Genomic DNA, 27,998 nt, shown 5'->3' on the forward strand with positions numbered 1-27,998 from the left:
GAACACTTAAGTGGTAGGAATTTTTATTGTAATGTTCCTTTCTAAGTTGTAACAAAAACATTTTACAATTTCTAAATACAATGCAATTTTTTACAAATGCAAAGAAATGCCTCAAAATGTTTTCAGTGTATTTCCACCATACACTGTTAATATCAATAAAAGAAATAAGTATATCACATCAACAACAACTTAAAAAATCTCTACTTTCAGAACAAAACTTCGTACAAAAAGAAGATTCATTATCTAAGACTAGTTTTTGTATGTTTACAAACGAATGACTATCACAAATCACAGAGAAGTTACTAAATACTCAGGTGACGAAATTTAATCTACCAATGACGTCATTTATTTCAACGTGATGAATTACGACATATCAACGTTTATCCTGTATTAAAGTGAAAAAAACAAACAACAGAATTAATATATTTGCTTGCTGCATGCATGTTTACGATCTCAATTCCTTGTCATACATAAAAATACCAAGCCCTTCGCCAACTCTTCGAATGTTGGTTAGATGATCTGCAATTTCCTTAATGGCATCCACTTGCTCTTGCAAATACTCTGATTCCAGAAAATCACAGAAATTAGCATCTTGCTTCTCGCTGGCGATCTTGTGAATTTTCAACAGGTTCTGCAATTGAAAAATAAGCATATGAACTTCATCGAAAAATGTTGTAGTGAGAAGTTTGAATTCCAAAGAGTAGAAACTTATGAATACAAAAAAAATACGTATTGGGAAAGTCAATTTCCTGAATTTCTCACATGCACTGGTAGAAAATAAAAAACGAGCGTCCAGAAAAGTAAATAAAGTTTTATACACAACAGGTAACTAGGACTACCACCATTAAAGATGATTATCCCACTCTCTTTAACGGACTCCGTCACCTGATGACCACAATTCTCCGTACAGATGAAGCCACACAGGCGATCGTACGCATTTATATTTCCGCCAGTGTACTACACGGTTGGTTCTGAAATTGATCGTAAAGATGAACTGGACCTATGACTAACTGTGCAGTTCCGAAGAACTCGGCGATAGAGGAGCCAAATCCCGACGCCGAAAGAATTAAGAACGACTGAAGGTTTACTGTTTCCTTTTTTTACTTCTTTCCTTTAAAAAGGAAATTATCAACGTCGACCTCCACCATACCTTCCGTCATAGAGGTATCACTCTGTGCAGAACTGAATGATAAATGTTTCTACTCTTTCTTATCCGGAGGACTCAGACTGCTGACGTGTAGGATTCTGTTTCACAGTAGAGGTGGTGGAAGCAACATGCTATTTAGCACATAGCTTAACTGAACAATCCGATGTGGACTAATTCGGTAGTAGTCGACTTTCTAGATCGTTTCGACGCAGGTTATGTACTCTTTAAGTACTGTTCCTTTAAGGATCGTTGAGCACGGTCTTCTGGAGGGTATTTCTTCAGAAGTAGTAGTCGTTTGGATATTGGTGGATCCTGTTCAGTATTCACTGGTGGTGCAACAGGAAGATCATATGTATGAATGCTGACATTGACAGTTTGTGATCCATGCGAATGAGTAGATTACACAGCAGATGAAAAAGTGGAGGCAAAAGTATGCACCGGTTTGATGCGGCGCTTGGCCTCAGCAACGGAAATCTTTTCAGTAATCGTAAATTTATGGATCACTTTTTCGTCCTTGAGTGTTGGACAGTTATAAGACCAAGTCGGAAGTGCTGCTTTACAATTGACACATTTACGCGGGGATATACATTGTGTTGAACCATGTGCTGCGTCAGAACAATTGCTAAAGATGGCAGAGGCATTACATGACAAATGAATATTCCTGACATCTAAAACACCTCACAGGGAGAGGAATGTGTGGTCCCAACTTTAAGCGATAATATGCTTCTGTAAGACTGGAAGGTACATTGGGGATGCCAAACGTCATGATACAGAAATCCGTCGGTTGTAGCTCGCCACTCTTGGGTTGTTTCCGCTTAACGTCCACAACATGCTGCTCCAGTAATTCATCCTTGATCTTGAATTCCGACAAGCTTTAAATGTCAAAACAAGTAATTACACTTTTCCTAACATTTAGTTGATGAACTGCTTCAGCTTATATTGGGACTGTGCCCAATATGATTCATTTGAACAATAACAGGTTTGTTGTTGAGTTTTCCAAGTTTGCGAATATTTCTTGGTGGAAAAGTTCCAGTGGCAATATGTTGCAAATATCGGAGTAAAATAAAACGTGAAAGTTTATTCAAAGTACTAACTGTTTCTTCTTTTGCTTCTTTAATAATCAACTATCGTGGGACATGTTCCACGATCATTCCTTCCTTCGCTTTCTCTAAATTAGAATTTATATCTTGGCTTTTCAAGGGTTTGATCCTGTGTCATACCTTGAAAATAATCAATCTTATCCACTTTTTCGTCGTCGTTCTGGACGGCCAACGAAGCGGGCCACAATCCTCGTCAAAAAGTTGAGCAATGACTGCAGGTCCAATGCGAGAGAAGCCAACGCCACTTCTGTCTTCGACAGATGGGTACTTTTAAAGAGGCCACCGGCTCATGGAAGAGGTCAGGCTTCTTTGGGGGTCCAATATGTCGCATTCCTAGCTGTCCCTTTCAGGGTATCGCTATCCAATACGGTAGGCGCCAACAAGCTACACTCCGCAGTCACAAGACCCCCGAACAATCAAAATCAATCCAAGAAATCACTGCCACATCAAAGTAATTAAAAAAAATGAAAATCCGACCCATACTCTGCCAAGTCACAACAGACAATCAAGCCGGCTTTATTCGAGGCATTATATTGTACACTTCCAGTCACAAAAACCTAGATTGACCTTCAAGAGACTACGTCCGAATAAACTACCCTAGATCCTTACGAATTCCCTTTAGATCGGGCTCTTTTTCCCTGCATTTTCCCCATAGTCAGGGTAGAAATTGAATTATGATATTGCAGTATGTTCTGTACGTAAAAAAAAGTTCGCGCGTTAGCTACTGAGCAGTTAAGATGTTCACATGGACCTATCGCTTGATGTAGGACCTAAACACGTATCCTCCGAGAATCAAACCCATGATTTCCATCCCACGAACGACGAAACTTATTGTTAAACTAATCATTGAAGTTTCTTCCCAAGATATTGTATACCTATTAAAGAGCCTCTTTCAGGTCTGTTCGGAATTTTATTAAGTAAATAACAGAGTCCTTGAGCTTTAATTTACTTGCACTCAATTTGTGTAGCCCGTAACTTGTTTTCTTTAATACAACGTTTCGATGCTTGGGTTAAGCGATTTAATTTCCTATATTACATAGCTGTGACGTATTTATAATTTTCTTGCATCCATACCGATATAAGAACGTTCTTTGTAATAAAATGTCAATTCTTTACTTAAAAAAAAAAAAAAATCGCAGACAGGATTCGATCCCACAATCGTTATAAAGTTCCGTGATACTGACCACCAAACCACGAAGAAATGCTCCCTCTGTGTACGTACTTGGCTTGCTTGGTGAGCCGGTCCCTTTCAAGTTTGAATAAGCCCCTATCACCAAGTATACTAGGTTTTTGAGACTTTTTCTTCTTTCTTTCTCTCTCTCTCTCTCATATATATATATATATATATATATATATATAGTGGCGGATCCAGGATATGATAAAGGGAGGGGCTAAACCATAATTTGCCGTTTTATCCTGTGTAAACCTGAGCGTCAACGGGGCAGGGGCTATAGCCCCTTAGTACTCGTAAAAGCTAGAACTTGCAGGCAATTTAGAGGAAGGTCATAAGATTTGTTGGATAGCAAAAGATCACAGATGATATAGTCTGCGGAGTTACAAGGTGAAAGGTCAAAATGCGATTTTTTCCTTATGGGATTTCAATGTTAAATAGTAGTTTCACATGCCATTTTTTGAATATCCATCTCCGGTAGCAAAAATTTGTATATCGACATAAATTCTTATCCGAAACAATGTGATAACGAGAAATGTAGGCAATCGTGACCCGGTGACCTCTAGCAGGTCATCTGTGACCCTTGAGGAAAAAGCTCCCTTTTCAACAGCTTATAGTACACAATTAATTCAGTTAAAGATAATGTTAAAAACCATATGTATAAAGGATCTACCGAACATCCTTTTTAGCAAAGCGAAGAGATCAGCAATATCATCAGAAGGTCACGTAGTTAAAATGTCATATTTGATGTGTTACCAAGTAAGAAACTGTGACATTGAAAATAATGATTTCAGGTGCCATAGAACAAATGCATAAAGGTCCTTCCAAAGGAGTGTGCATGGGCATAGGAGAAAGATCAACAATGTCATAAAAGGTCAAATGTCACGCAGTTAAAGTTTCGTGTTTGGTGTGTCAGCAAGTATGAAACTGCGATGTTGGAAATAAGGATTTGAGCTGTCACAAGATACATGCAGAAAGGGCCTTTCAATTGGTATGTACAAGCGTTGGAAAAAGGTCAAGAATGTCATAACAGGTCAAAGGTCACGCAGTTAAAATGTCATATTTGATGTGTTAGCAAGTATGAAGCTGTGACGTTGGAAATAAGGATTTGAGGTTCCATAGTACACATGCAAAAATGTCTTTCCAAGGGGCGCACATGAGCATAATGAAAAGGTCAATATTGCCATAAGGTGAAGAAGCCTAATTTTGTAATTCAGATCCTGCAGGCAATGGTAGGTATGTTTATGTGATGTTTAAAACAATGAATATAACATAGTATGGGTCTCACCTTTTGTTAATTACTTAGCTTTGCAAAACTGCAATAGAAATGTTTTTTTTTTTTTTCTTATTGAAATATATTAATAGCTATTTACTGCACATATATATTTGAAATATTGTCTTACCTGTACAACAAACACTGACGTCCTTGTAGACTGTAAATGTATTTAGTACTTTGCAATTTATTCCACGGGATCTCCGTGATGTGCTAAACTTAAGTTCACTCTGTGTATGAGAGTCTTTGTGAAGATTTTTTCAAGAGCGTCTGGAGTTATCTGTTCAACGGCACCCTGTATCGATTGTCGAAGTTCTTCAAGTATTATTGAAGGAGTTTTATAAACTTATTGCTTAAGAAAGCCTTACAGAAAGAAGTCACATGAGGTTAGATCAGGACTTCTAGCTGGCCACTCAACATCAGAACCCATACTTATTAGACGGTTTTCAAACCTTCCTCTTAAATTTTAATGTTGCCTTGGACGATGTGCTGGAGCACCTTCCTGTTGAAACCACATATCATTGTGTGAATCAATATTTAAGCAATCAAGTTCAGGGAAAAGAAATTCTTGCAACATATTTTGGTATGTAAGCTGATTAACGTTTCCTTCGTAGAAAAACGGCCCTATTACACCAGTTGATGTTAGTCCCAACCACACCATAATACCCCTTTGATCTGCACAGCGTTCAATTCTTTCCGCCGGTGAACCGGGTCCCCAGAACCGTGCATGTGACGAACACACCGTTCCATTATAACAAAAACCCTTAGCTTCATCTGACATTATAATTTGAAGTAAAAACATGGTATTTTCATTTAATTTGTCTACCGTCTAGTTACAAAATAAAATTCTGGTACCGAAAGCATCATCTTGTAATTTATGTACAATCTTAATCCTGTACGCCTTAACCTCAAGCACACGCAATATCCTACTCAGCGAACTTCTTTTAACGTTGAGTGCAACACTCCGGCGACGGATTGATTTTCTTGGTGAAATAAGCACAGAAGAAACCACTTTGCGTTTAGAGATCCCTACAACTGGTCCTGCCTTTCGTTGTCGCTGAGAAAGATGTTCCTTGCTGAAACAGTTATTCCGAAACTGTTTATAAAGACGAAGAATTTGCGTATTGCTTATTTTCACAGCCCACTGTGCAAGCGCCTTTCTCCACGTTTTTGTAACCGATTTGTACTAACAAGGGAACCTTCCGAAAATGATAGTTGCAGTGAAAGATGTGACCTATGCCAATTGAAAGAGCTCTAACAGAGATGATCATTCCCAAAAAATTAGCTGCCCATGGCAATAGGTTCAAGTAATATAAGGGGTTGAAGTTCGGGAAACAGCAAGGTTGGACAAGGGGGGAAAAGTGCAAATTCCGCAAAAAAGGGGGGCACGGCAAAATAAAATGCTGACAAGTGATGTATAGAAAGAGACTTGCCATAATAGGGAACAAGTGAAGGCCACCAGTGGGGTTAACAGTGTTGCCAACTGCAATGAAAAGTACATGTTTTGCAAAGAGCACTATATGAAGTGGGTGCAATATTCAGTGTCAACCTGTCATGTAGAACATAAGATATGACGTGTATAATCAGTGGTACAATCTAACAAAAGAAAACAGAAAAAAAAACAAAAGTACGAAAAATACGGAAAAGACGGAGTTGGCCATAATGCGCCACATTTGATCACGAGCTGTGCATATTAGAATGAACAAAACAAGAAAGCACCAACTATGCAGGAAACCGACGTACCTAGGTTCGAAAAGAAAAACGAGTTCCGAAGTTGGCAACACTGGTCATGAAAATCCAGACAATTCTAATATAGTTAGGCCACTCGCTTCACAAAAAGGAAAATTCCGGCAACAGGCATTAGCCTTCGCATCATTTGTGCATGCTCGTCAACATTGTACGTGCAATTGTTCGATGAGACAATAGTCCAAACAGAAGATACATTTGCAGTGAGCACAGCGGAATACTACCAATCCGTCACATATGGTACAATAATCGCCTGTGAATGTCTCGAAACAATACCCTAGAGGTATCGGAACCTTTGGTGGTCTTCACAACATCAGTTAGGTTTCTTCCGTCATCACGTCTTCATCACATTCGTATATGATAATGCCTGTCATCTCTGATGATGGAACTCTCTTGTCACCAATGTATGTGCATGTGGCAGAAGGCAAAGAACATTACCCCAGAAGACCAAAAACTTTTTGTCAACTCTTCTGAATATTAATGCCTTCCCAAATACAATCGCAAACATGCGGAAGAGTGATTTAAACGTGTTTTATGCCAACATGTTTTGGCCAAGTTTGGCAGAAAGAAACCTAACTGATGTTTTGCAACTTGTTGATTCTTGGACAGCGAACAAAGACACCAACTTGCTCTACGAGCATGTACCATCCGGAGGGAATTTCAAAGTTAAGCTGATCCCTCCTGGCTCCACGGGTCTGATACAACCACTTGGTGTTTATGGTTTTAGACCATACAAGAACTTTGTGCGCTACGTTATAGAGCTTGTGTTATCAGATACTCACTTTAACATTTGGTCCCGCGAGAATTTTCTGAAACTTCAAGCCTTAACCCATTACCAGTTTACGGCATGTTTATTCAAGCCTTTGATTATGTTTGCTTTCTACAGGTGTGGATATGTGATAGAAAGACCACCAAAGGTTCCGACACCTCTAGAGTACTGTTTCGAGACATTCACAGGCGATTATTGTACCATATGTGACGGATTGGTAGTATTCCGCTGTGCTCACTGCAAATGTATCTTCTGTTTGGACCATTGTCTCATCGAACAATTGCACGTACAATGTTGACGAGCATACACAAATGATGCGAAAGCTAATGCCTGTTGCCGGAATTTTCCTTTTTGTGAAGCGAGTGGCCTAACTATATTAGAATTGTCTGGATTTTCAAGGCCAGTGTTGCCAACTCCGGAACTCGTTTTTCTTTTCGAACCTAGGTACGTCGGTTTCCTCCATAGTTGGTGCTTTTTTGTTTTATTCATTCTAATATGCACAGCTCGTGATCAAACGTGGTGCATTATGGCCAACTCCGTCTTTTCCGTATTCTTCGTACTTCTGTTTTTTATATTTTCTTTTGTTAGATTGTACCACTGATTATACACGTCATATCTTATGTTCTACATGACAGGTTGACACTGAATATTGCACCCACTTCATATAGTGCTCTTTGCAAAACATGTACTTTTCATTGCAGTTGGCAACACTGTTAACCCCACTTGTGGCCTTCACTTGTTCCCTATTATGGCAAGTCTCTTTCTATATATCACTTGTCAGCATTTTATTTTGCCGTGCCCCCCTTTTTTGCGGAATTTGCACTTTTCCCCCCCTTGTCCAACCTTGCTGTTTCCCGAACTTCAACCCCTTATATTACTTGTACCTATCGCCATGGGCAGCTCATTTTTTGGGAATGATCATCTCTGTTAGAGCTCTTTCAATTGGCATAGGTCACATCTTTCACTGCAACTATCATTTTCGGAAGGTTCCCTTGTAAGAACGTAACACTCAAGCAAATCGGTACGCTGTTTCTTTGTTAGTGTATCCATTGTGACTTACACAAGTACACACACACACTTCCAAACACGTAGCCCTATGAGTACAGGAAAAATAAGAAATACAACATTTTTTATTTTCTTACACACTCACAAGACACACAAGATTCACTAACTCATTTAATGTTATACTTAATTTCACACTCCACTGTCTCTGTCCAATCAGACCATCATTCGAGTAACACCAAACCACCCTTGTGAATGAAACAGACTGATCATTTGACGTGAGCCCAAAACAAACAGACCGTTTTTATGCTTCAGTCGCGAAAGGGTATAAATAAGAGTGAGTCTCTTCCTACATATGGGGAAGCAATTTATTTCCAGTGGAATTATTTTTATTTTCTTCTCAAGTTTCTGGGTAAGCATCAAGGCAATATTAACGCTGCGATATTTATTTTTCATGAGAATACGGGACATCTTTGTTCTTCTTTCAAACGTCTCAACACAATGCATTGTTTGGAAACAGTATATTTTCAATGCTTTATGCTATTTCAATGCATATGGATACAAGAAATAAGGAACAATCTATAGTACAGTTTGCTCTCAGGAAATTTCTCTCTTTGGAGGACTCTTGAGCTTTTGCATTTACATGCGATATTTTCATTGGAATATGCTACCCAAATAATGTTTTTTTAGAATCTAGGAGACGAAAGAAAATCGTGGACCTACTATGTTCTAGAATGTCCTGTACACAATAGGGCGCATTCTATAATGACTTCCTAAAATTAAGCATTCTTATTATTTAAAAAGAAAAGATTTCCCCAAGCCCAGAAAAATGAGCCGAGAGCTTACTTTCAAACATTATACGAACAACGAACTCGTGATCTTTGACCCCTTAGGAATCCAAATTTTCATTTTTGGTTGAAACGAAACCTTCAATAATTATTAACCGCATGTTTTTAGTGGCATTTGTGATTGGATTAATGTTGCACTATAAGATGTTGAAAGCGGAACAAATCACACAAAGGTCACAGGTGAACTGCTAAAGGTCACAAGGTCACAGTTTCCTATTTTCCAAATAAACATTCTTAGTTTTAAATGCCATGCCAACTAAATTAGTTTTCAAACATTGCCAATATATGAACTTATTATTTCGTGACCCTTGACCTTATATGGCATTGTTGACTTTATCCTATGCCCATACACACCAATTCGAAGGACCTTTATGCATGTGTTCTATGGTAGCTCAAATCATTTTTCAAACGTCACACTTTCATACTTGCTAACACATCACCTATGATCTTTGACTGCGTGATCTTTGAACTTGTATGACACTGTTGACATTTTTCTATGACCATACAGACCCCTTGAAAGGACTTTTCGGGCATGTGTTCTACGAGAGCTCAAATTATTTTTTCTAACGTCACAGTTTCATACTTGTCAACACATCAAACATGGAATTTTAACTGCGTGACCTTTGACCTGTTATGACATTGTTGACCTTTATCCTATGCCCCTACACATCAATTCGAAGTACCTTTATGCATGTGTTCTATGGTAGTTTAAATCATACTTCAAACGTAGCAGTTTCATACTTGCTAACACATCAAACAGAAATTTTAATTACGTGACCTTTAAGGACATTGTTGATCTTTTCCCTATGCCCATACACACTCCTTAGGAAGGGCCTTTATGCATGTTCTATGGCACCTCAAATCATTATTTTCAATGTCACAGTTTCTTACTTGTTAACCATCAAATATGACATTTTAACTACGTGACCTCTGACCTCTGATATTGCTGTCCTCTACGCTTTGCTAAAAAGGATGTTCGGTAGATCCTTTATACATATGGTTTTTAACATTATCTTCAACTGAATTAATTGTTGAGTTGAGTTGAGTTGATTTTAGTTTAGCGTCCCGTTCAGCAGCGAGGCTATATGAGACGTGGACCTACTGATTAACGTGGAATCCGAACCACATGATGAATTAATTGTGTACTATAAGCTGTTGAAAAGGGAGCTTTTTCCTCAAGGGTCACAGATGACCTGCTAGAGGTCACCGGGTCACGATTGCCCAAATTTCTGGTTATCACACTGTTTCGGATCAGAATTTATGTCGATATATCGAGATTATATATATCGAGGTGGAAGATGATTTATACACTAATCTAAAGCACCAAGGAAGCCTATTAAGAAGCAGTAATAAAATTTTCCCGAATGCATATGCTGTGCGAGTTATATGAATATACAGGATGTCCAGAAAGTCTGTTGCCACCCCTAGAAATCGCAAACGATGAGACAGATGCCAAAACACGAAAACACGTGTTCGATCATTTTAAACGTACACGTATCAAAGCAAAAATTGTTGTCCTAGGCGGGGTCCATCTCAAAATTTTCAATTGGTAAGAGGGTCAAGTAGCATATTGTTTGAAAGCTGTTAAATGAAAGCAGATGAACAAGTCTCGACGCTCTACGATAACACTGTCCAAATATCACGCGTTTTAGTTTTTCTTTCCGTAGTCGGGTTTTAGTATGTTTTCACTTTTAATTCTTGTACGGAAAGAAAGGAAGGATCCCTACTGTTAGATTCTGCTCTTTGGGACCAGTAATGGCGAAATAAATGAATAAAAGAAAAGAAAAGACATTTAACATCTTTGAGTATAGAACTGACTACTTGACATATTATTTACAATAATGGTACTTAAGTTCGTTGTCTGGATTATCAAGTATAAAATGATTCAAACAAAAAAGTTTCTTGCACCAGGAACAGCGAATACGTGCAAGTGTCTCACAGTAACAACAAATGTTGATTACAAAATGGAAAACGAATGCGCTCGGAGACTAGAAATGATGTACATCAGTTTTCAATCCAGGTTTTATAAAATATAGTACATTCCAATGTACCTTGGTGAGTTCATTTGATTATGCAAAATGAACGTCACCACTAAACGGTGATATCTCTGAAAAACTTTGTAATAACCGTGCTCGAGTTTCACAAAGTTTTAACTTTTTTAGGTAATTTTTCCAAGTTCCGAAACCCTAGACATCAAGTGGTTGACAAAACCTCATGCAATTCTTCGGAATGTTTTCTACATGCAGTGAAATATCTTGAGGTAGATTGTTTGCAATTCTCACATAATAAGTGAATGCTCCCCAATGGTCGAGCAAAACAAGTTCTCTTCTATCGGTGAAGCGGCTTTCGCGACTTGATCTGTGACAAATTTGTCATAACCAGATTGTGTCATGATACCACTAGGTGAAGCGTCGAGGAATAGATTTTTTGGTTTTGTCATTGATGGCCAGACGAGTGGTTCAAAAGTTCCCCTCAGTTCCTTGGAGGTGGTGATCATTTCTTCATACACTGTTCCTTTATTTCCGTTGAGTACAAGAATTAAAGTGAAAACATACTAAAATCCGACTACACAAAGAACTAAAACGCAAGATCTTTGTCCAGTGTTATCATAGAGCGTAGAGACTTGTTCCATCTGTTTTCATTTAACAGCTTTCAAACGATATGCTATTTGATCCGACTTGTCATTTGAAAATTTTGAGTAGGACCCCGTCTGGGACCCTGCGAGGGACCGTGGGACTAATATTTTCACTTTAAATTATTCTACTTTTCCAACGATGAAACACATGTTTTCCTGTTTTGACATCTGTCTCACCGCTTCAGATTTCTGGGATAGACTTTACAATGACGTTTTAGTTGACATTTTGACCGGCCGCCATTTTGTTCAGGTTAATTGTAGACAGTCGAGACTCGTTCCGTCTTCTTTCCTTTCCCAACAGCTTTCCAATGATATGCTTACTTGACCCTCTTACTATTTGAAATTTTTGAGTTGGATCCGGCCTGGGACCCTGTGGCTGACCCTGGGGCAATAATGTTTGCTTTGATACGTTGTACGTTTAAAATGATTCAACACGTGTTTTCCTGTTTTGGCATCTGTCTCACCGTTTGCGATTTCTAGGAGTGGCAGCAGACTTTCTGAACACCTTGTATATTCATAACTCGCACAGTATATACATTCGGAAAAAAGTTATTACAGTTTCTTAAAGGTTTCCTTAGTGCTTTCGATTGGTGTATAAACCGTCTTCCACTTCGATATATAATCTCCCTCTCTTCCCTTGTAAGGGGAGAAGGGGTTCAAACACTTAGCATAAACATCACCGTGCAAAAAACGATCATTTCAGCTAGTATAGCTACCATGAAAACTCATTTGTGGCTTATGTTTAGCGTCCGCGCATCCTGTGCAGGTTCGATTCCCGATGGAACCGAATGTGGTTCAGATCCCATGCTAACTGTTGTCCATGTCTCATATTGCTTCAATGCTGAACGGGACGTTAAGCACCAAATCAATCAATTAACTTGACACGTCATCTTAAATTCTGTTTATTTCAAAAGCAGAGAGCAACCTGAAGACATTAGGAACACAGAGTAATTAATATAAACAATGCGTTGGGAATTCACGCACTCGCAATGACTCATCAAAATGTAACAATTGTAAACATTTTGAACCTCTTCACGGTTTATTTATATTAAGTGTTCACTATCCTACAAACGCTATATACCTCTCTCAAATTTCATCTTAGGGCGAAGTATATTCTTTAATTTTTCCTACGATGCTTGGAAATCTGAAGGAATCTCATCTTTATATTTTAAGTTCTGCGACGTCAAACCGGTACTCTGCAATTTTACTGTGTCGTTGGGATATTTATCATTGTTGACAATATTGTCGACATAATTCATGATTAGACTTCGCAACAACTACGTAATTTGCTCCGTAGGGTTCACTCTGCCAGAAGAGCATAAGGATAAGACTAAACGCCCACTTCAAATTCTGGTTCATTGACATATATTGTGATGTATTAACTGTGCGTAGAAGAAATACTTTTGAAATGAAGAAGTCCGCCCATAGATTGAAACTTCAAACTTTCCTTTTATAAAATATCTCAAATTTCATTTAACGCGTACCCTATCCACATGTAGACCTACCTCTATTAATTTCTTCTCCTTTTTAAAATACTAATAGTACAGCGTTAATAGTTTCTACTCAACATCTTAGAATGGCTTTGGCAGGTTATTTTCCATTTATAGAAATTTAAGTTTCCTGGAGTGTCTATTATGGTTCACATACGGTTGATAGCTCTTGCAGTTCCGATCCGACGTTAAGCTGCAGATCCATGTTTCATATAACCTCGGTGCTGAAGGAATGTGAAATTCTAAATTAACCAACCAAAATGTTTTTCAAAAAATGAATCAATCCCCTTTCGGAACTGCAAACCAGAACATACACTGCTCTATTTTAGCGCTTTCTCTTCTCATTTTATATGGAACGGGGAAGTATGGACAACCACAGCAACAACTGTTTTAGTTTGCAAAAACAATATGCTATTACAACTTTTCCTTTCGATTTTCTCAAAGTTTTCGCAGATTCAGCTTAATCTCGGTTTGGAGCACATTATATTTGTTATAACTTGATCACATTTGGAAATTACGGATAAAAAAATCGCGAAAACTTCTTCCAATACAAAAAAATACAAAACATTTTCTATATGTGAGACTTACTGCGTTTACAGTTTTCTCCAAATCTAGAGCCGCTTGCATGGCTTCCTCTGCACTACCCCATTCATCTCGATCCGGAGCAGCGACTTGCTTCAATAAAATCCTGCCACCTCTCTTGTTCTGGTATGCCATCAATTTCTGAGCATGCTCCCGCTCTTCATCAGAGGCCTCCTTGAAATATTTGTGAAAGCCGTGTAATGCTATGTCATCACGATCGAAATAATATGCCTGAAACAGCAAGAGTGAAATAACTTTATACTCTCTGGAATACTATTCATGCAAATACAAATCACTTAAGTCAGACATCAATCTCACACTACCGTGATATTTCGAAGAAAAAAAAAAAAAAAAAAAAAACCTTCAACAAAGAACAAAATGAAAAAAAATTGGAAGATGGTACAATTGAAAAGTACGTGGATGATTTTGTGCTTAATGTACATATTTGAAAAAATATACATACATACATAGAAACAATATTTCAAAAAAGGTGCAAGCAGGGATTTATAAAATATAGTGTGTGTTATTTAAAAAAGAAAGTGTTGATGTTTAAAATGCTAGTAGGTTAATAACAAAAAACCAAGTAAATCTTACGTCACATTAGCTTCTTTAGTTATAAATATCTTTTGAATATTTTTTCATAGTAGTCAGTGAAGTTAACGCAAATGTCACCAAAATATTTCACTTTCGGACACAAGTGTGCCACGGGCCTGGCAGAGCCGCAACGGCCGACATGCACTGATCGGGGCGGCCTGTCAGTGTACGGACGGACTGTGCTCGTACCCTGATCGCCCAATGCATGGAGAACAAGTCAGGAATTACAGTGCCATACTAGTATTGAGAAGAGAACAATCTCCTGGATTTTACGTGACGAGGTACACATGCGTCAAGTTGCTGCAAAATCAGTGCTTCATGCACTAAGTGAAGTGGAAAAGTGGACATGTTACGAAACTTGTGTGCATCTAGCGCGTTACGAGGAGGCGGCAGACAATATGCTTGCGAGAATGTCGCCATAGATGAATTTTCGGCCAGGGCCTATGAGCCAGAACTGAAACGCCAGTCCGCGGAATGGCGCCACCACGCAGACAGAAATTTCGTGGCAATCCCTCTCCTGTCAAGTTACTAGTCATCATAGCCTATGACATTAGAGGAGTAATTCTGTGCCATTTCGTCCCACATGGACGAACTACTGTCGCACCTTCCTGCAACGGGCTATTCGGGAGAAATACCCTGAACGTTTGCACGATGCATTAATTCTTCATAACAACGTGGCAGCCTATACGTCAGCACGTGTGTGCGGAGCCTACTCGTGCGATGTGGATGGATGGATGAAAAGTACTGGAGCATCGACCATATTCGCCAGACTTACCACCTTGCGATTATGACCTCATAAGAAACAAAATAAGCCATTTCGTGGAAACGCTTTCGAACACGTGAAGACATTGCCACAGCAGTGACGAGTGAGATCCAAAGATTCGCTCATGGTGAAGCCACGGGTATTCAGCGTCTTCCACAGCGTTGGCAATGTGTGATGGATTCTTTGGAAGACTACTTCGAGGGACTCGAAGATGTCACAGGTACATGTTTCTGCCCTGTACTATTGTATAGTGTTCCAACTGACGTTTGAAACGGCAAAATTTTTTCGTCTTTTTCCTCGTGCTATGAACTAACCTTCCACTTGTACACTTCAGAAGTTTTTTTATTCGTTACCATTTTCTTAGAAAAAAAAATAGTTGCCATGACTTTTGCAATGACCATCGTAGATATTCATTATGTCTGTGGAGACTAATGGAGCGAAGAACATACGATGATCGATAACCGGAAGTAAGAACAGGTTGAAATTTATTCTGGAAGAGTGCTCGTCGCCGTGCTGAATTTTTTCAAGATAGTGTTAACACGTCCACTATCGATCGCCTATACACATGTTCTCTAGAACAAAGTCTTTTTCTGAATATATTTCACCAAAGAATTTTCTTAGATGCTGAAAACTATACTCTTGCTCTGCACTTTATTTGAAGAGAAACAATCGAAGGGTCACCTCTAAAATCAAATTCTGCACGTAACTATTCATTTTGGCAAAATAAGATCCAAAAATAATAGGTTGGTTCACACATTTATCACTTATTTGAGGAGCACGAATTCCCTGACTTTTCCAGGTCACGATTAAAAAAAAGAAGAAGAAGGAAAAAAGCAACTATATTTTTCCCAAGCAAGAAGGTTTCTCATCCAATGGATGTGTCTACATGTATATAATGTGTTTGTAAGTAGAGAAGTTTGGAAAATAAACAAACTAATTTTATAAAATATCCCCTACCAAATAGCCAGGTAAGTGAAAAAAATGGGCCCTGAGAAGTAAAAAATCTGTACTTAAAATTCCCTAACTTTTCCAGGACTTTTTACGAGTAAGGTGTATCTCTTGACTTTTCCCTGTCGGTGGAACCTAGTTTAACTCTACTTTCACTCTTCTCCATATAAAGCCGAACCTTTCTTGGAAAATGTCTGCTATTTAAAAATATTTGTCTATTAACATAAACAAATGGTTAACTGCCATAAATAAACTTCAGAAGTGAAGAGAATCAGACAATGCGTATATCAGCATGACTACGGAAAAAATAGTACACGTCATCACTAGAGGGTGAATTAAGAAAGTCGAACTTAAATTGTGGACTTTATGAATGCGATATTACGAAAACAGCCAATAGAGTGTAATGTCTGTTTCAAACCCACTGTCTTAGTAACTAACTTAGGACGTGTATGTTGCAATAATGGAGGGGAAAATACAAAAGTACAACGGAAGGAAATGATACCAGAGTTTTAATTTAAACAAATGTGGTTAAGATTTATTTATTGAGTGTAGCATGTTGTGGCTGAAGTAAAACAATATTCTGATGTCAAAAAAGCCATCATTTGATTATTCCTGAAGGAACCAAGAAAATCCTCCTCCTCCATACGCAAGGCGTGTTTGTCATATTAAGTGTTTTTCCACTATCCTTCTTCATGCGCCTGCTCCTTACGGGCGTAGTCCTGCTGCGCTTCTCCCTTGACTGTTAGAATATTTGCGCTTTTTAGTGTCCACCTAGCGCAACTTAGAATTTTATACACTGTAATTTTTATGCTGTATATCCACACGCTGTACTTATACTTAGCCCTCCTAAAGTGAATCTGCACCAATTACTCCTCCGTTAAGAAACAATTTCTAAGGCAGTAAAAGTGGATCTTTGGCAGAATATATATTCAGTTCCTCATTACACCATGTCTGACGTTAGCATGTTTACACTCAAAATAGTGCCCACAACACGAAGCTTCGAACACTTGAAAACACACATTACACCTCTGTTAGCATGAATTTCATGAAAAATAATCAAATCACCTTTTCTTTCTTGAAAAATTTCATGTATTTTCCACATATCGAGACCTATTCTCCGGCTCTTAACCCCAAGAAAGTTATAAATGAATTCAGTATAGAATTATTATCTAGGAATTAAAAGAAGTTTCCGTATTGATGCGATATTAAGTAAAACCATCCTTATTTCCTACACTGGAAAGATTATTGTGCGCATACTGAACAGGCGATTGGAGAGTACAATAGAAGAGATGTTGGAAGAAGATTAAGTATTACGGAAAGGAAAGGAAAAAGCACCAGTGATGCTATTGAGTTGAGAATTACATAAGAACGAGTTCCTGATGTAAAGGACAAGTTGTGTTTGTGCTTCATCGACTGGCAAAAAACTTTCGAAAGGTCAATTGGACCAAACTTCTGAAAATACTTAAAGAAATCGGTGTCAAGTGGAGAGACCGACGACTCATTCGCAACCTGTATATAGGATAAAGAATAAAGTTGAGCTTGAATGAAGGAGAAATCCAACAGTGTAGAGATTGGAAGGGGAGACAGAAAAGGATGTAGTACGTCGCCGCAATTATTCAACATTTACAGTGAATGTTTAATGAAGGAAGCATTAATGGTAATTGAAGATTTCAAGATTGGAGGGTGATCATTAACATGATCAGGTATGCAAATGATACGGTTATTATAGCTAGAACCCGAAGAAGCACCACAGAAGATGGAACTATACTAAACGCGACCTTATCCTGATAGCCGAGATACGCAGCTTCAATTCGAGCCACTCCGCGCACGTTACATAGTTCTTAACCTTACACACGAAAAACATTACTTAGGAGATTAATTCAAAGAGCTAATTGAATGTAAATTTATAAAAATGCCAATACAGGAACAATATTTAAAATAAAAGATACTAGATTCATTAGTAACGGGTTATGAAAATGACGTCACGATTCAGAACTGGAAAGAGAGAAGGAAAGAAAGGAGTGAAAAGGCGGCATCTAAGGTGCGAGTCTCTTGTAAGTGTTGCAAAATTATAAACTTGAAAAATCTTATATCAAAAACAGAAGACCACTACAATTAGTTGATTGATCAATGTTGGAAATCGTTCGCAGTGGATAGGAAATAGTTTAATATTTTTATATATAAATTAAGTAGAGTAACTACCCGTAAGAAACTTTTTTGTCTGCTGCTAAATGAAACAAAGCAAAGAATGGGAGTCACGTGTAATGTCTGCAATTGTTGTGCAGATGGTAACTCTACTCTGCTAAATATCGTCTGCACTCGTGCGTTAGTGTGAGTATGTGGGTGTTGTGAAACTGAAACAATGGAGAGTGTTCAGCGCGAAATTGAAAATATGAATGAATCCGAATCACCTTCTCGGTATTATCGCAAACACGAGAAAGGGAAACCTCTTCAAAGTCAAGCAAAGCAAATTGTCATCAATGTGTATGCTCGACTGAGAGAAAAATATGCAGACAAAACAGTTGAGGAAATTGTTGATATGACAGCGTACTTCACTGGTGTTAGTGCCGCAGCAATATTTCGCGTGAAACGTGAGTTCAACAGCGCAGGAGAATTTACAACTCCGGGCAAAAAGCGGCCAAATCGAAGTGATCGTGGGGAAAGTAAGTGCAGAAAATTAGATAATTTTGGGAGGGGTAGTGTGCGGAAGAAAATTCATGATTTTTATAAAAGAAACGAAGTACCAACGGTAGAAAAAATTGCTCGTGCTATTGTTGAAGATGAAGAGTTGCCTATTGTTAAGTAATACTACAACCCGAAACGTAATGAAGGAAATTGGTTTTAAATATGGTCGTATAAAACACTCATCATCCATGATCGATAGGGAAGACATAATTAATTGGCGACATAGATATCTTCGCGAAATTAGGCGGTACAGGGAGGAGGGTATACATATTTATTATTTGGATGAAACTTGGATCAACGAGGGGCATACAGTATCTTATGTTTGGACAGACACCACTATAAAAAGTAGTAAACAGGCGTTTCTAGAAGGATTAACAACTGGATTTAAACCACCGTCGGGAAGAGGAGGAAGGTTGATTGTTGTGCACATTGGAAGTGAAGAGGGATTTGTGACTGGTGCAGAATTAATATTTAGAGCGAAAAAGGGGCATGGGGATTATCATCAAGAGATGAACAGTAGTAGATTCGAGGCTTGGTTTGCATCTGTTCTTCCAAAACTACGCCCAAATAGTGTAATTGTAATGGACAACGCACCATATCACACTGTTTTCGTTGAAAAGATTCCAAATTCCAAATCAAAGAAAGAGGAAATTACACAATGGTTGGACACCAAGAAAGCAGAGACGATATCTGAAGAAAGGCAACTCCTAACATATACTCCGCAAATGCTGAAATGCGATCTCCTGGACATTGTGAAAAAGTTAAACATAAGTATATACAATATAAAGTGGATAAAATGGCTTGTGAGGCGGGGCACAAAATTCTACGATTGCCACCAAGATATTGCGAGTTAAACCCTATCGAGAGTGTCTGGAGTGAAGTGAAAAGATTTGTAGCCGATAAAAATAGCACGTTCAAAATGTCGGATGTTGAAAATTTACTGACAGAGGGACTTCATAAAGTAACAGCAGAAAGGTGGAAATCCTATGTGTCGCATGCCATCGCAGAAGAGGAAAAATTGTGGAGAATGGATGGACTGACGGATGATATAGAACCTGTGATCATCCAAACTGGAAGTGACTCCGATTCCGATGATATGGATGGAATTGAAGAACTCCAGTAAATCGTAAGTTATCTGACATTCTCTCTGTAGTTAATAGGGGACCGGGACAGTGATTCTGCCAGACCCCCCGCTCCTTGTAGGGTGTGTCATTCCAAAATTCTCAAAAAACAATTGTCCCAGCTTAACTTTGTGTGCTCAAAAATACATAGAAATCGTGCAAAACTCTATTTACACCCCCAAACTGAAAATGCTGGCTGAATCCCTGACTCGGGAGAAATTTTAATAACGTAACGTAGCACTCGTTTTGCCGGGTCGCTGCTGCTTTACTCATTGCTAAGGTAGGAGTTGCGGTGCTTTTTTTTTTTTTTTTTTTTTTTTTTTTTAAAGCGTTTAATTTAGTGTGTGGGAGGATAGCTGCTTGTGTGTTTCTGTTTACGATAGACCTTTTGCAGGTAGACACACGAACATAACTTCATTTCTTATTCTTTCTTACCTTAATCAATGAAAACGAATAAGCAAAATAGTGTTCATGCTCTCGGGTTTTAATTGTGAGGATTCCAAATAAATCACGTGCAAATTTAAAATACATTTATTCCTCTTGTCGTGTCTTCATGAATTGTTAAAAACAAATAGGCCAAGAAACATTTTTTTTTTTTTTTTTTTTTAGCTGCAGGAAATGAACAATAGATCACCGCTGCCTGCATATCAGCTGAGACCCAGAGCAGCGCCAGTCAAAACAATTGGCGATTGAGAACCAACCAGACGATACAAACCAAAACACACACACACACACACAAAGGCTTCCCTGTGTAAAGGTTCGCTCGCCAACAATGTAGTAATGCGCTTGTGATCCGGCTCTCAAGTTAACATTGCGTTTAGTATAGAAAACTACAAGGTATAAGAGTTTCAGGTAACTCTTTATTTTGGGCAAGGCAGTGATATCTTGTCACTGTTAGTACTATTCACAGGTTGTCACTGAATCCTTACTGTTGCTTATTCACATAGATATTTTCTCACTAACGTCGTTGCTGTTCCTGCTTCACATAGTATTGCCGAGCGAGCGTGAGCAAGTGAAGGCGGGTTAGAGCCCCGCAGGGCACGTTGTTTTCTATCTTTCGTTCTTGAGAACTGTAACTGTAACTGCGGGAACAGGTTCAGATGAATCGGTTATTGTCGCTGCCTTGCCTAAAGAAAAGACTTGCCGAGTTTCATATAGGTATTATTTCATTCATTTTTTCGATCCTTCGATTCAGTAACCTGTTCCGCTAACTTGATCCCTTGTACGAAGTGATGCGGTTGAAGGTTTAAGATTGTTTGAACGAGCAATTATGGATATGGTGTGACGTCATCTTCTGTGACAGTCCTCAATAGTGCATGTGGTTTCTTGAGCGCCTGCTTCATTCATCTTGGTGTGCTGTGAGTTGAATGTGGTTTTCGATTTTTTTTTTTCTGCGGGTTCTTCGTTTTCGGATTAATGTTATTTTTGTGTTATGTCTAATCGTATAGAAGTTCCATTTGATGAAGTTATAGGAAATTTAAATGTTTAGAAGTTATCGACTTTAATTTGCGAAAATGATGTTGATGCTTATAGATTTTGTTTCAGTGTGGGTATATTAAACTTAAAAGGAATTTGTAGTGTCTGTGAGAAAGAACAGAAGCTGTCCAACAGAGTTGGAAATAATCGGTTAAGAGTGTACTTTGTATGTTACAATCATCGGTGTTGTTCTTTCTTGAAGCGGTTGTCTGTGCGAACTGGCAGCTTTATTAGTGGATCTAAGTTGCAAGTACGTCAAATTCTTTTACTGTGTTCTATGTTCGTGTCAGGAGTTATTAAGTATGAGAATATTATTCATGAATATTCACGCGTGGGTCAGAAGGGATGACGTTGGAGTTTGGATATTATTTGTGGAAGAGGAAATTTTGTTCTGGGTACACATTGGGCAAAAGTACTTTTTATTTACGAAGCATGCTGCGGAATTGTATACATCGCATTGAAATATCAGGTATTTGGTTTTAATTATTTTTTCCTTAGTTGTAAAATATTTATTTGATTTCGTGCTCGGAACAGTTCGTGTTCGGCGCGTATCTGATCTTTGCCCTTGTACATATGACTATAATCCACTCAGAACAGTAAGCTACTAATGACGGCATCATGTATGCCGTAAGGGCACTGTTCTGAGTGGATTATAGTCATATGTACAAGGGCAAAGTCAGATATGCGCCGAACACGAACTGTTCCGAGGAACCGGTTATATATGAATCGGTTGACTGAACAGTTCAATTGAATGAAATGCCCTAAGTAAACTCTTGCCCTACACGGAATGGAAATCAACACGAAAACCGACAGTCATGAGAATATCCCGTGACAGCGCACCCTTTACGGGTCAGAGTAGAATAAAGAGAACTTGAAGAGGTTGACAATTTCAATATCTGGGGAAGTATTTTGACGAGAGGCTTACTGCACCAAAGAGATCAGGTTAACTGCCATAGCCAAAGAAGCAATCAACAAGAAAAGATCAAATGCAGGATTAATATTGGACTAAGGAAGAAGTTGGTCAAGTGCTATATATGGAGTACTGAATTGTATGGTTCAGAAACTTCGACACTACGGAAGTTAAAAAAGAAATATTTAGAGAGCTTCGAAATGTAGTGTTGGAGGAAGATTAACTGAACGAAAAGTGTAACAAACGAAGATGTTTTAAAACGGATAGGAAAAAAGACAACGCTTTTAACCAGCGTTCTTCGTGTACGGACAACTAGATTACACACATCTTGCGAAGAAATTGTCTCCTTCATACCGCCATAGAAGGAAACATGGAAGGAAAACGAAGAATAAGAAGAAAGAGGAACAACTGATTCTTGATTTGAAAAAGAGAAGAAAATATTGGGAATTAAAAGAGGAAGCTGGAGATTGAGAAACGTCAAAGAAACAGTTCAGACCCAAACCTAAAAAAGTACCAGTACCTAGCAGAAAGCAGAGTACTTAATATGGGAGTATTTCTAACTCATCGTATTACTAACTTAGGACATATATGTTGCAACAGAAATGTAGAGCGGAAACTAATACGATGGAAGTAACAACTGAACCAAATAGTGATGACTGTTGATATGTTATCCCATTTTATGGGGACAAATTTGTAAAATCTAGGGAAGAAATGTTCTTGATTTCACAATGTAATCAAAATATATCGGGATCTACATGTATAACAAGATAGAAATACGAAATGGATAGTGTGCTCTTTACCACGTAGTACTTCAGAAGAAAACCATGAAGAGAAGTGCAATGTGAAGGCAGTGACAAAGTGATATAGAAGTATAGAATACTCTGTCACACGCAATAATTTGTTTTTATGTCATACAAAGTGTTTTTCGGTAACTTTTTAGTATAGGCATTTCATTCATTTGGTTCTTTCGATTTTGATAATCTGGTTCCTCTGATTCTGGATGTAGGAACGTATTTGTTCCGTTCGCTTCGTGACATCATGTGATCTGATATGCGCGGGCGAATATGAATGGCAGATTACGGCAGCTGTTAAGCTGCCAGTTCGTACAAGTGGTAGTTACGGGTGTGTCTTATAGTATGGTGGCATGATATGTCGAATGGTGTCGATGTGTTATTTAATGAAGATGAAATGAGGAACTTAAATTTATCTAAATTATCGACGTTGGTCTGTAATAACGAATTAAACAGTTACAGATTTTGTTTTACTATGGGTTTGTTACAAGTCAATAGAAAGTGTAGTGGTTGAGAAAAACAGTGTAATATGTTCTCTACTATACGTGGTGATTGAAGGTAATCTATATATGCTATAATCGGAAATGTGGATTAGATCTGGAACAACTGTCGGTTAAAAATGGAGGCTTTATTACGAAATCTAAATTACAAATACGTAATGAAACGGTCGACTGTCACGAAGTACGAAAATATAAGACACGAGTGTTCATTTGCTGATGCGTCAAGTAGTGCTACTATATGTGAGACTAAGGTTCTGCCGAGAAGTGTGTTTAGAGGCTGTTAAGACACAGTATTCCTTTTATTGGTGGAGCTGATAAGATAGTTGAAGTAGATAAAGCTTTTTTTTTCACGACGTAAATACAATGTGGGGAGGCTGAAGAAACAAGTGAAGATTGTTGGCGGTATTTGTAGGCACACTGGCGACATATTCCTCAGTGAGAGCCCCGATAATGAGAAGAGTGCAAAGAATAAATTGGACTTTATTTCAAAACAGTGAACGCGAATTCCACCATTATAATTGACTGCTGGAAAACGATGCTTGTTTAGATAGTGGTGAATGGAATCATTTAACCGTGAATCACTCTCATCATTTCGTCGATCCTATTACCGGGGCATACACGCAAAACAAATCGAGAACCTTTGGTATAATTTAAAGAGAAGTCTTAGCTGTACACATGGCTCGGAAGGGGTGGTGCTTCATTTTGCCTTTCAACTGTGGAATATGAAATTCTGTGATGATTATACTAATGGAGGAAAGTATTTCCTATTCACGATGCATGCTGGCGAGTTGTATTCTTCAAATTGAAATTTCAGATACTTCTCACTTTTTTATACGCTCATTATTTTTGCTGTATTTTAAGATACATAATTTATTGTTATATATTAGTTGTAATATTGAACAGTTATCGTGTAATTTTTGTTCAGGAGGTTGTGGAGCTTGGTCCCCTCGTGTGTTTAGTATATGGTGTAGTTCAAATTTTTGTATTCTACTTCTATCTTGCTATTCGTGTCTTGATAATTATTGAAATATTCAGAGCTAGCTCGTGAGGGGAGTGGCATTGATGAAATTTAAACTATTGGAAGAAAATTATCTAATGCACTGATTGTTTTATGTAAGAATAAATACATCAAGTAATTGGTTTTTGTAATTCCAAGGGAAAAAAATATTTTTTCCGATGTAACTTCCTTCACGAGCCGCTTATAGATATGAGTTAGAAGCACTTTTCTAATAATTTCTGGTGAAAGGAACCGTTCCGAGGAGTCAGATCCTTAGGAATCGATTCATTGAACGAAATACATATATTAAAAACTTGCCTCTTTTTCACTATCCTCGTTTATATATATACCCACCGTCACACAAGTGCCTGATTCCTACGGACAAACCCGCTCGTTACCTCCCCCCCCCCCCCCGTTGTTGCGCTTCGACTTGACTCCGCTAGATAGCATTTGTGCCTTTTAGTAATCAGCTAGCATAAACTGGTATGTTTTAAGGTTAATTCGTGTTTTGTGCACAACAGCTTCTATGCGATAACACTTTCTAAAGAATTAAGAGCGCATTTCATACTAAGAAACGTTCGTATCATGAATATAAGTATTTCTTGAGTGACAACCAGGGTGAAAAAAAATCTTTATTTTTTTGTAATCATTTTTGTTGATTTTTTTTTTTTATTTAAATCAAATCTTTCTCCTCGTATAATACAAGTCGCGAACTGAAAAAAAAAAAAGCATTAGGAATTAGAATTAAATGCGAATTATGCCATTTAAGTGAAAGTATTGGGGTTGAATTTTGAACCTATATATCAATCCCAAACAATGTTTCTTAACCCTTTTAAATTATGGCTCTTTTTAAGGGTAAATTATAGAGTTCCAGTCAAGCAGCTACAACTTCATCCCTATTTATCCTAGGATCATAGTACCTACATCACTCTCTTTAGAATAGAACAGGTTTTGAAACGGTAACATTCACATTTCCCTATCCCTATCATGTCCCTGAAGCGAGAAATTTTGAGCAGTCGACATTTTTTTTTACTTCTTTAAAAAAATTTGGATCCCCTCTGGATTGCCCTGTGTTAACGCACAGCTTTCAAAATCAACTGGGAAATACTAAGGAGTGTACTAAATGTGTGTACAAATTTTCAAGCTTCTATCTTGGGTAGTAAGGGTGAGGAAACTATTTAACAATGAGCTAAGAACATTCCCACAATGCCCCAAATGACCCGGATGTAATATAAAAATTTCCTCAGACATCCCTATTTATCCTAGGATCATGATTTGTACATTATTCTCTTCAGAATAAAACAAATTTTCGAACGGTACCCTTCAAATGTCTCCCATCATGTATCTGGGGTGGGTAAATCACGAAAAAAGGAATTCTCTGTTTAAAATATTTTTTTTTTTTAAATTTTTACCTATGTGGATCCCTCCCCTGTTTTAAGGGAGAGATCTGAAACAAATCTGAAAAATACTGAGCGGTGCACTGAGTAAATGTGCAAAATTTTAATCTTGTAGGTGCAAAAGTAAGCCCGCGAAAAATAATATTCCCCAAATACCCCAGATTCCCGTATGAAACAGGATCTCAGGTAACAGTTTCCTGAGACATCCCTATTTATCCTAGGGGCATAGTACGTACACCATTTTCTTCAGAATAGAACAGCCTTTCAAACGGTATCATTCATATGTCTCCATCCGAGGCGGGAAAATCACGAAAAAAGCTATTTTTTGTTAAAAAATATCCTTTTCTTAAAACATTTTTGCCCCTCTGGACCCCGCTGTTTTCACGCAGAGATCTGAAAATGATTAAGAGGTGCACTGAACGAGTGGGCAAAATTTCAGTCTTCTGAATGCAAAATGTAACCCGCCAAAAAATACGCATAACAAAAAATATCTTTTTTAAATTTATCACGTCATCACACACTATGTCTCAACGCAGAAAGGCGTGAAAGCATATGTAACGTGTTCTAAAATGCATCCAGTCTTGAAGAAAACGAAGTAAAAAGCCTTATTGGTACTTTTTTAATCGAATAATTAAGATTCTACCCTATCACCTAAAAATAGGTGATATAATTTAAAAGGTTAAACATTAAAGAAAAGGTACAGCAACGTTTATCAAAATGACACCTTTTTTCACAAAAGTTACTGATATTTAGCAGGGGCCTATTTTAAAAAACTCTGAACTAGCTTGCGGCATGAAATACATAAATTTCGCCTAGTTATAAAATTAACAAAAAGGAAGGGATAGGACCCCTCTAAATACGCCCTATTTTTGGGAACAAACAGACACGCCCAAAGAGAATTATCGTCTTAAATGTCGATGGTGATTTCCCCGTTGGAATCGTTAATTTTAAAACCCAAAGTCAATGTTACGAACAGAAAAAAACAGGATTAGGAATTAGAATTAAATGCGAATTAAATTAACCTCACTCCGTCACCTGTTCAAAACGGGATTTTCCCTAATCATCCTCTGCATGACACTTGTTTTCATACTATACCGTACATTTGATTCTCATTGTATTATGATTGTTAGCTTCCATAATCTAAATAACGGAAATGGGATTTTATTATTTTCACTTTAAATTAATTTATTTCGAAATTCGATATAAATCAACGATTTTTATTTAAAAAATCAAGTGATTTAAATCAATCCACACTGATGACAACCTAACTTTCGTATGCGTTTTGTCATGTTTGATGTCCCAGGGTCAGGTATTTCAGTTTATTTACACAATACTGTAATAGGGGGTTTGTAGTGCTGGTTGGAAACATGAGAAGGTAAGGATTAATTATTTTAGTCATTTCTGAATATTGTGTAGTTTGCAACGAGTAAAAACTGCAAGCAATATGGTAATAGTATACATGAGAACCCCCTGATGTGCGTTTCTTCTGTGTCCTGTTACCACTATACCAAACATATCTAGGAAAGAGAACAGAAAGTGACAATAATAAATATTTGTAACAGTAGGGAGTGAAGAATGGAAATGAAACAGGAATAATTTTAGGTAAGGTATATTAAAAAAACTAGTAATAATTAGTAATACAATGGTAAATAGGGTCTGTGTGAGTAATCAGGAGCTGACATCAGCGGGAGTTTAGCCTAAACAAATTACGTATGAATTACAGTAAAACCATTACTGCAGACGTATTCATAACTTACCATTGATAGATATACGTAACTTGCATATAACTCCATATTGATCTGCTCATTAATTGCGTCTTCGCATTCTTTATCAAAATTTTGACGAACTTGGTTCTCCATCTCTATACTAAATCTCCAATAACAATATGAGAATGTAACAAGATAACTTTCCTACTGTTCGTTCACTCACTGGTGACCCAAAACAGCAGTGAAAGATTCAGAGAATAACACAACTTCTGTCACACTTCCACCATGGCATCAGCTTATGATATGCAATCTCCCGCAGTGGTGCAACAAAACGAACATGTGATGCA

General features: G+C 37.8%; 1 protein-coding gene across 1 annotated transcript; it reads right to left on the reverse strand.

Moving 5' to 3' along the window:
• Positions 1-6: 6 nt before the first annotated feature.
• On the reverse strand, positions 7-27,998 carry LOC145680647 (ferritin heavy chain A-like). Its single transcript, XM_081751356.1, has 3 exons — positions 27,703-27,998; positions 13,770-13,994; positions 7-631 (listed from the first exon to the last, which is right to left on the reverse strand). The coding sequence occupies exons 1-3, from the start codon at positions 27,802-27,804 to the stop codon at positions 446-448; spliced, it is 513 nt and encodes a 170-aa protein (XP_081607482.1). The 5' UTR covers positions 27,805-27,998; the 3' UTR covers positions 7-445.

Source organism: Thermobia domestica, chromosome 3 (assembly GCF_964235325.1).
Source record: "Thermobia domestica chromosome 3, izTheDome1.hap1.1, whole genome shotgun sequence".
NCBI classification, from domain to species: Eukaryota; Metazoa; Arthropoda; class Insecta; order Zygentoma; family Lepismatidae; genus Thermobia; species Thermobia domestica.

Coding starts and splice junctions, on each gene's coding strand:
- LOC145680647 (XM_081751356.1), bottom strand. CDS start 27,804: ATGGAGAACCAAGTTCGTCAAAATTTTGATAAAGAATGCGAAGACGCA. Junction 13,995..27,702: donor GTTACGTATATCTATCAATG/GTAAGTTATGAA, acceptor TTGCTGTTTCAG/GCATATTATTTCGATCGTGA. Junction 632..13,769: donor TGGAGAAAACTGTAAACGCA/GTAAGTCTCACA, acceptor TTTCAATTGCAG/AACCTGTTGAAAATTCACAA.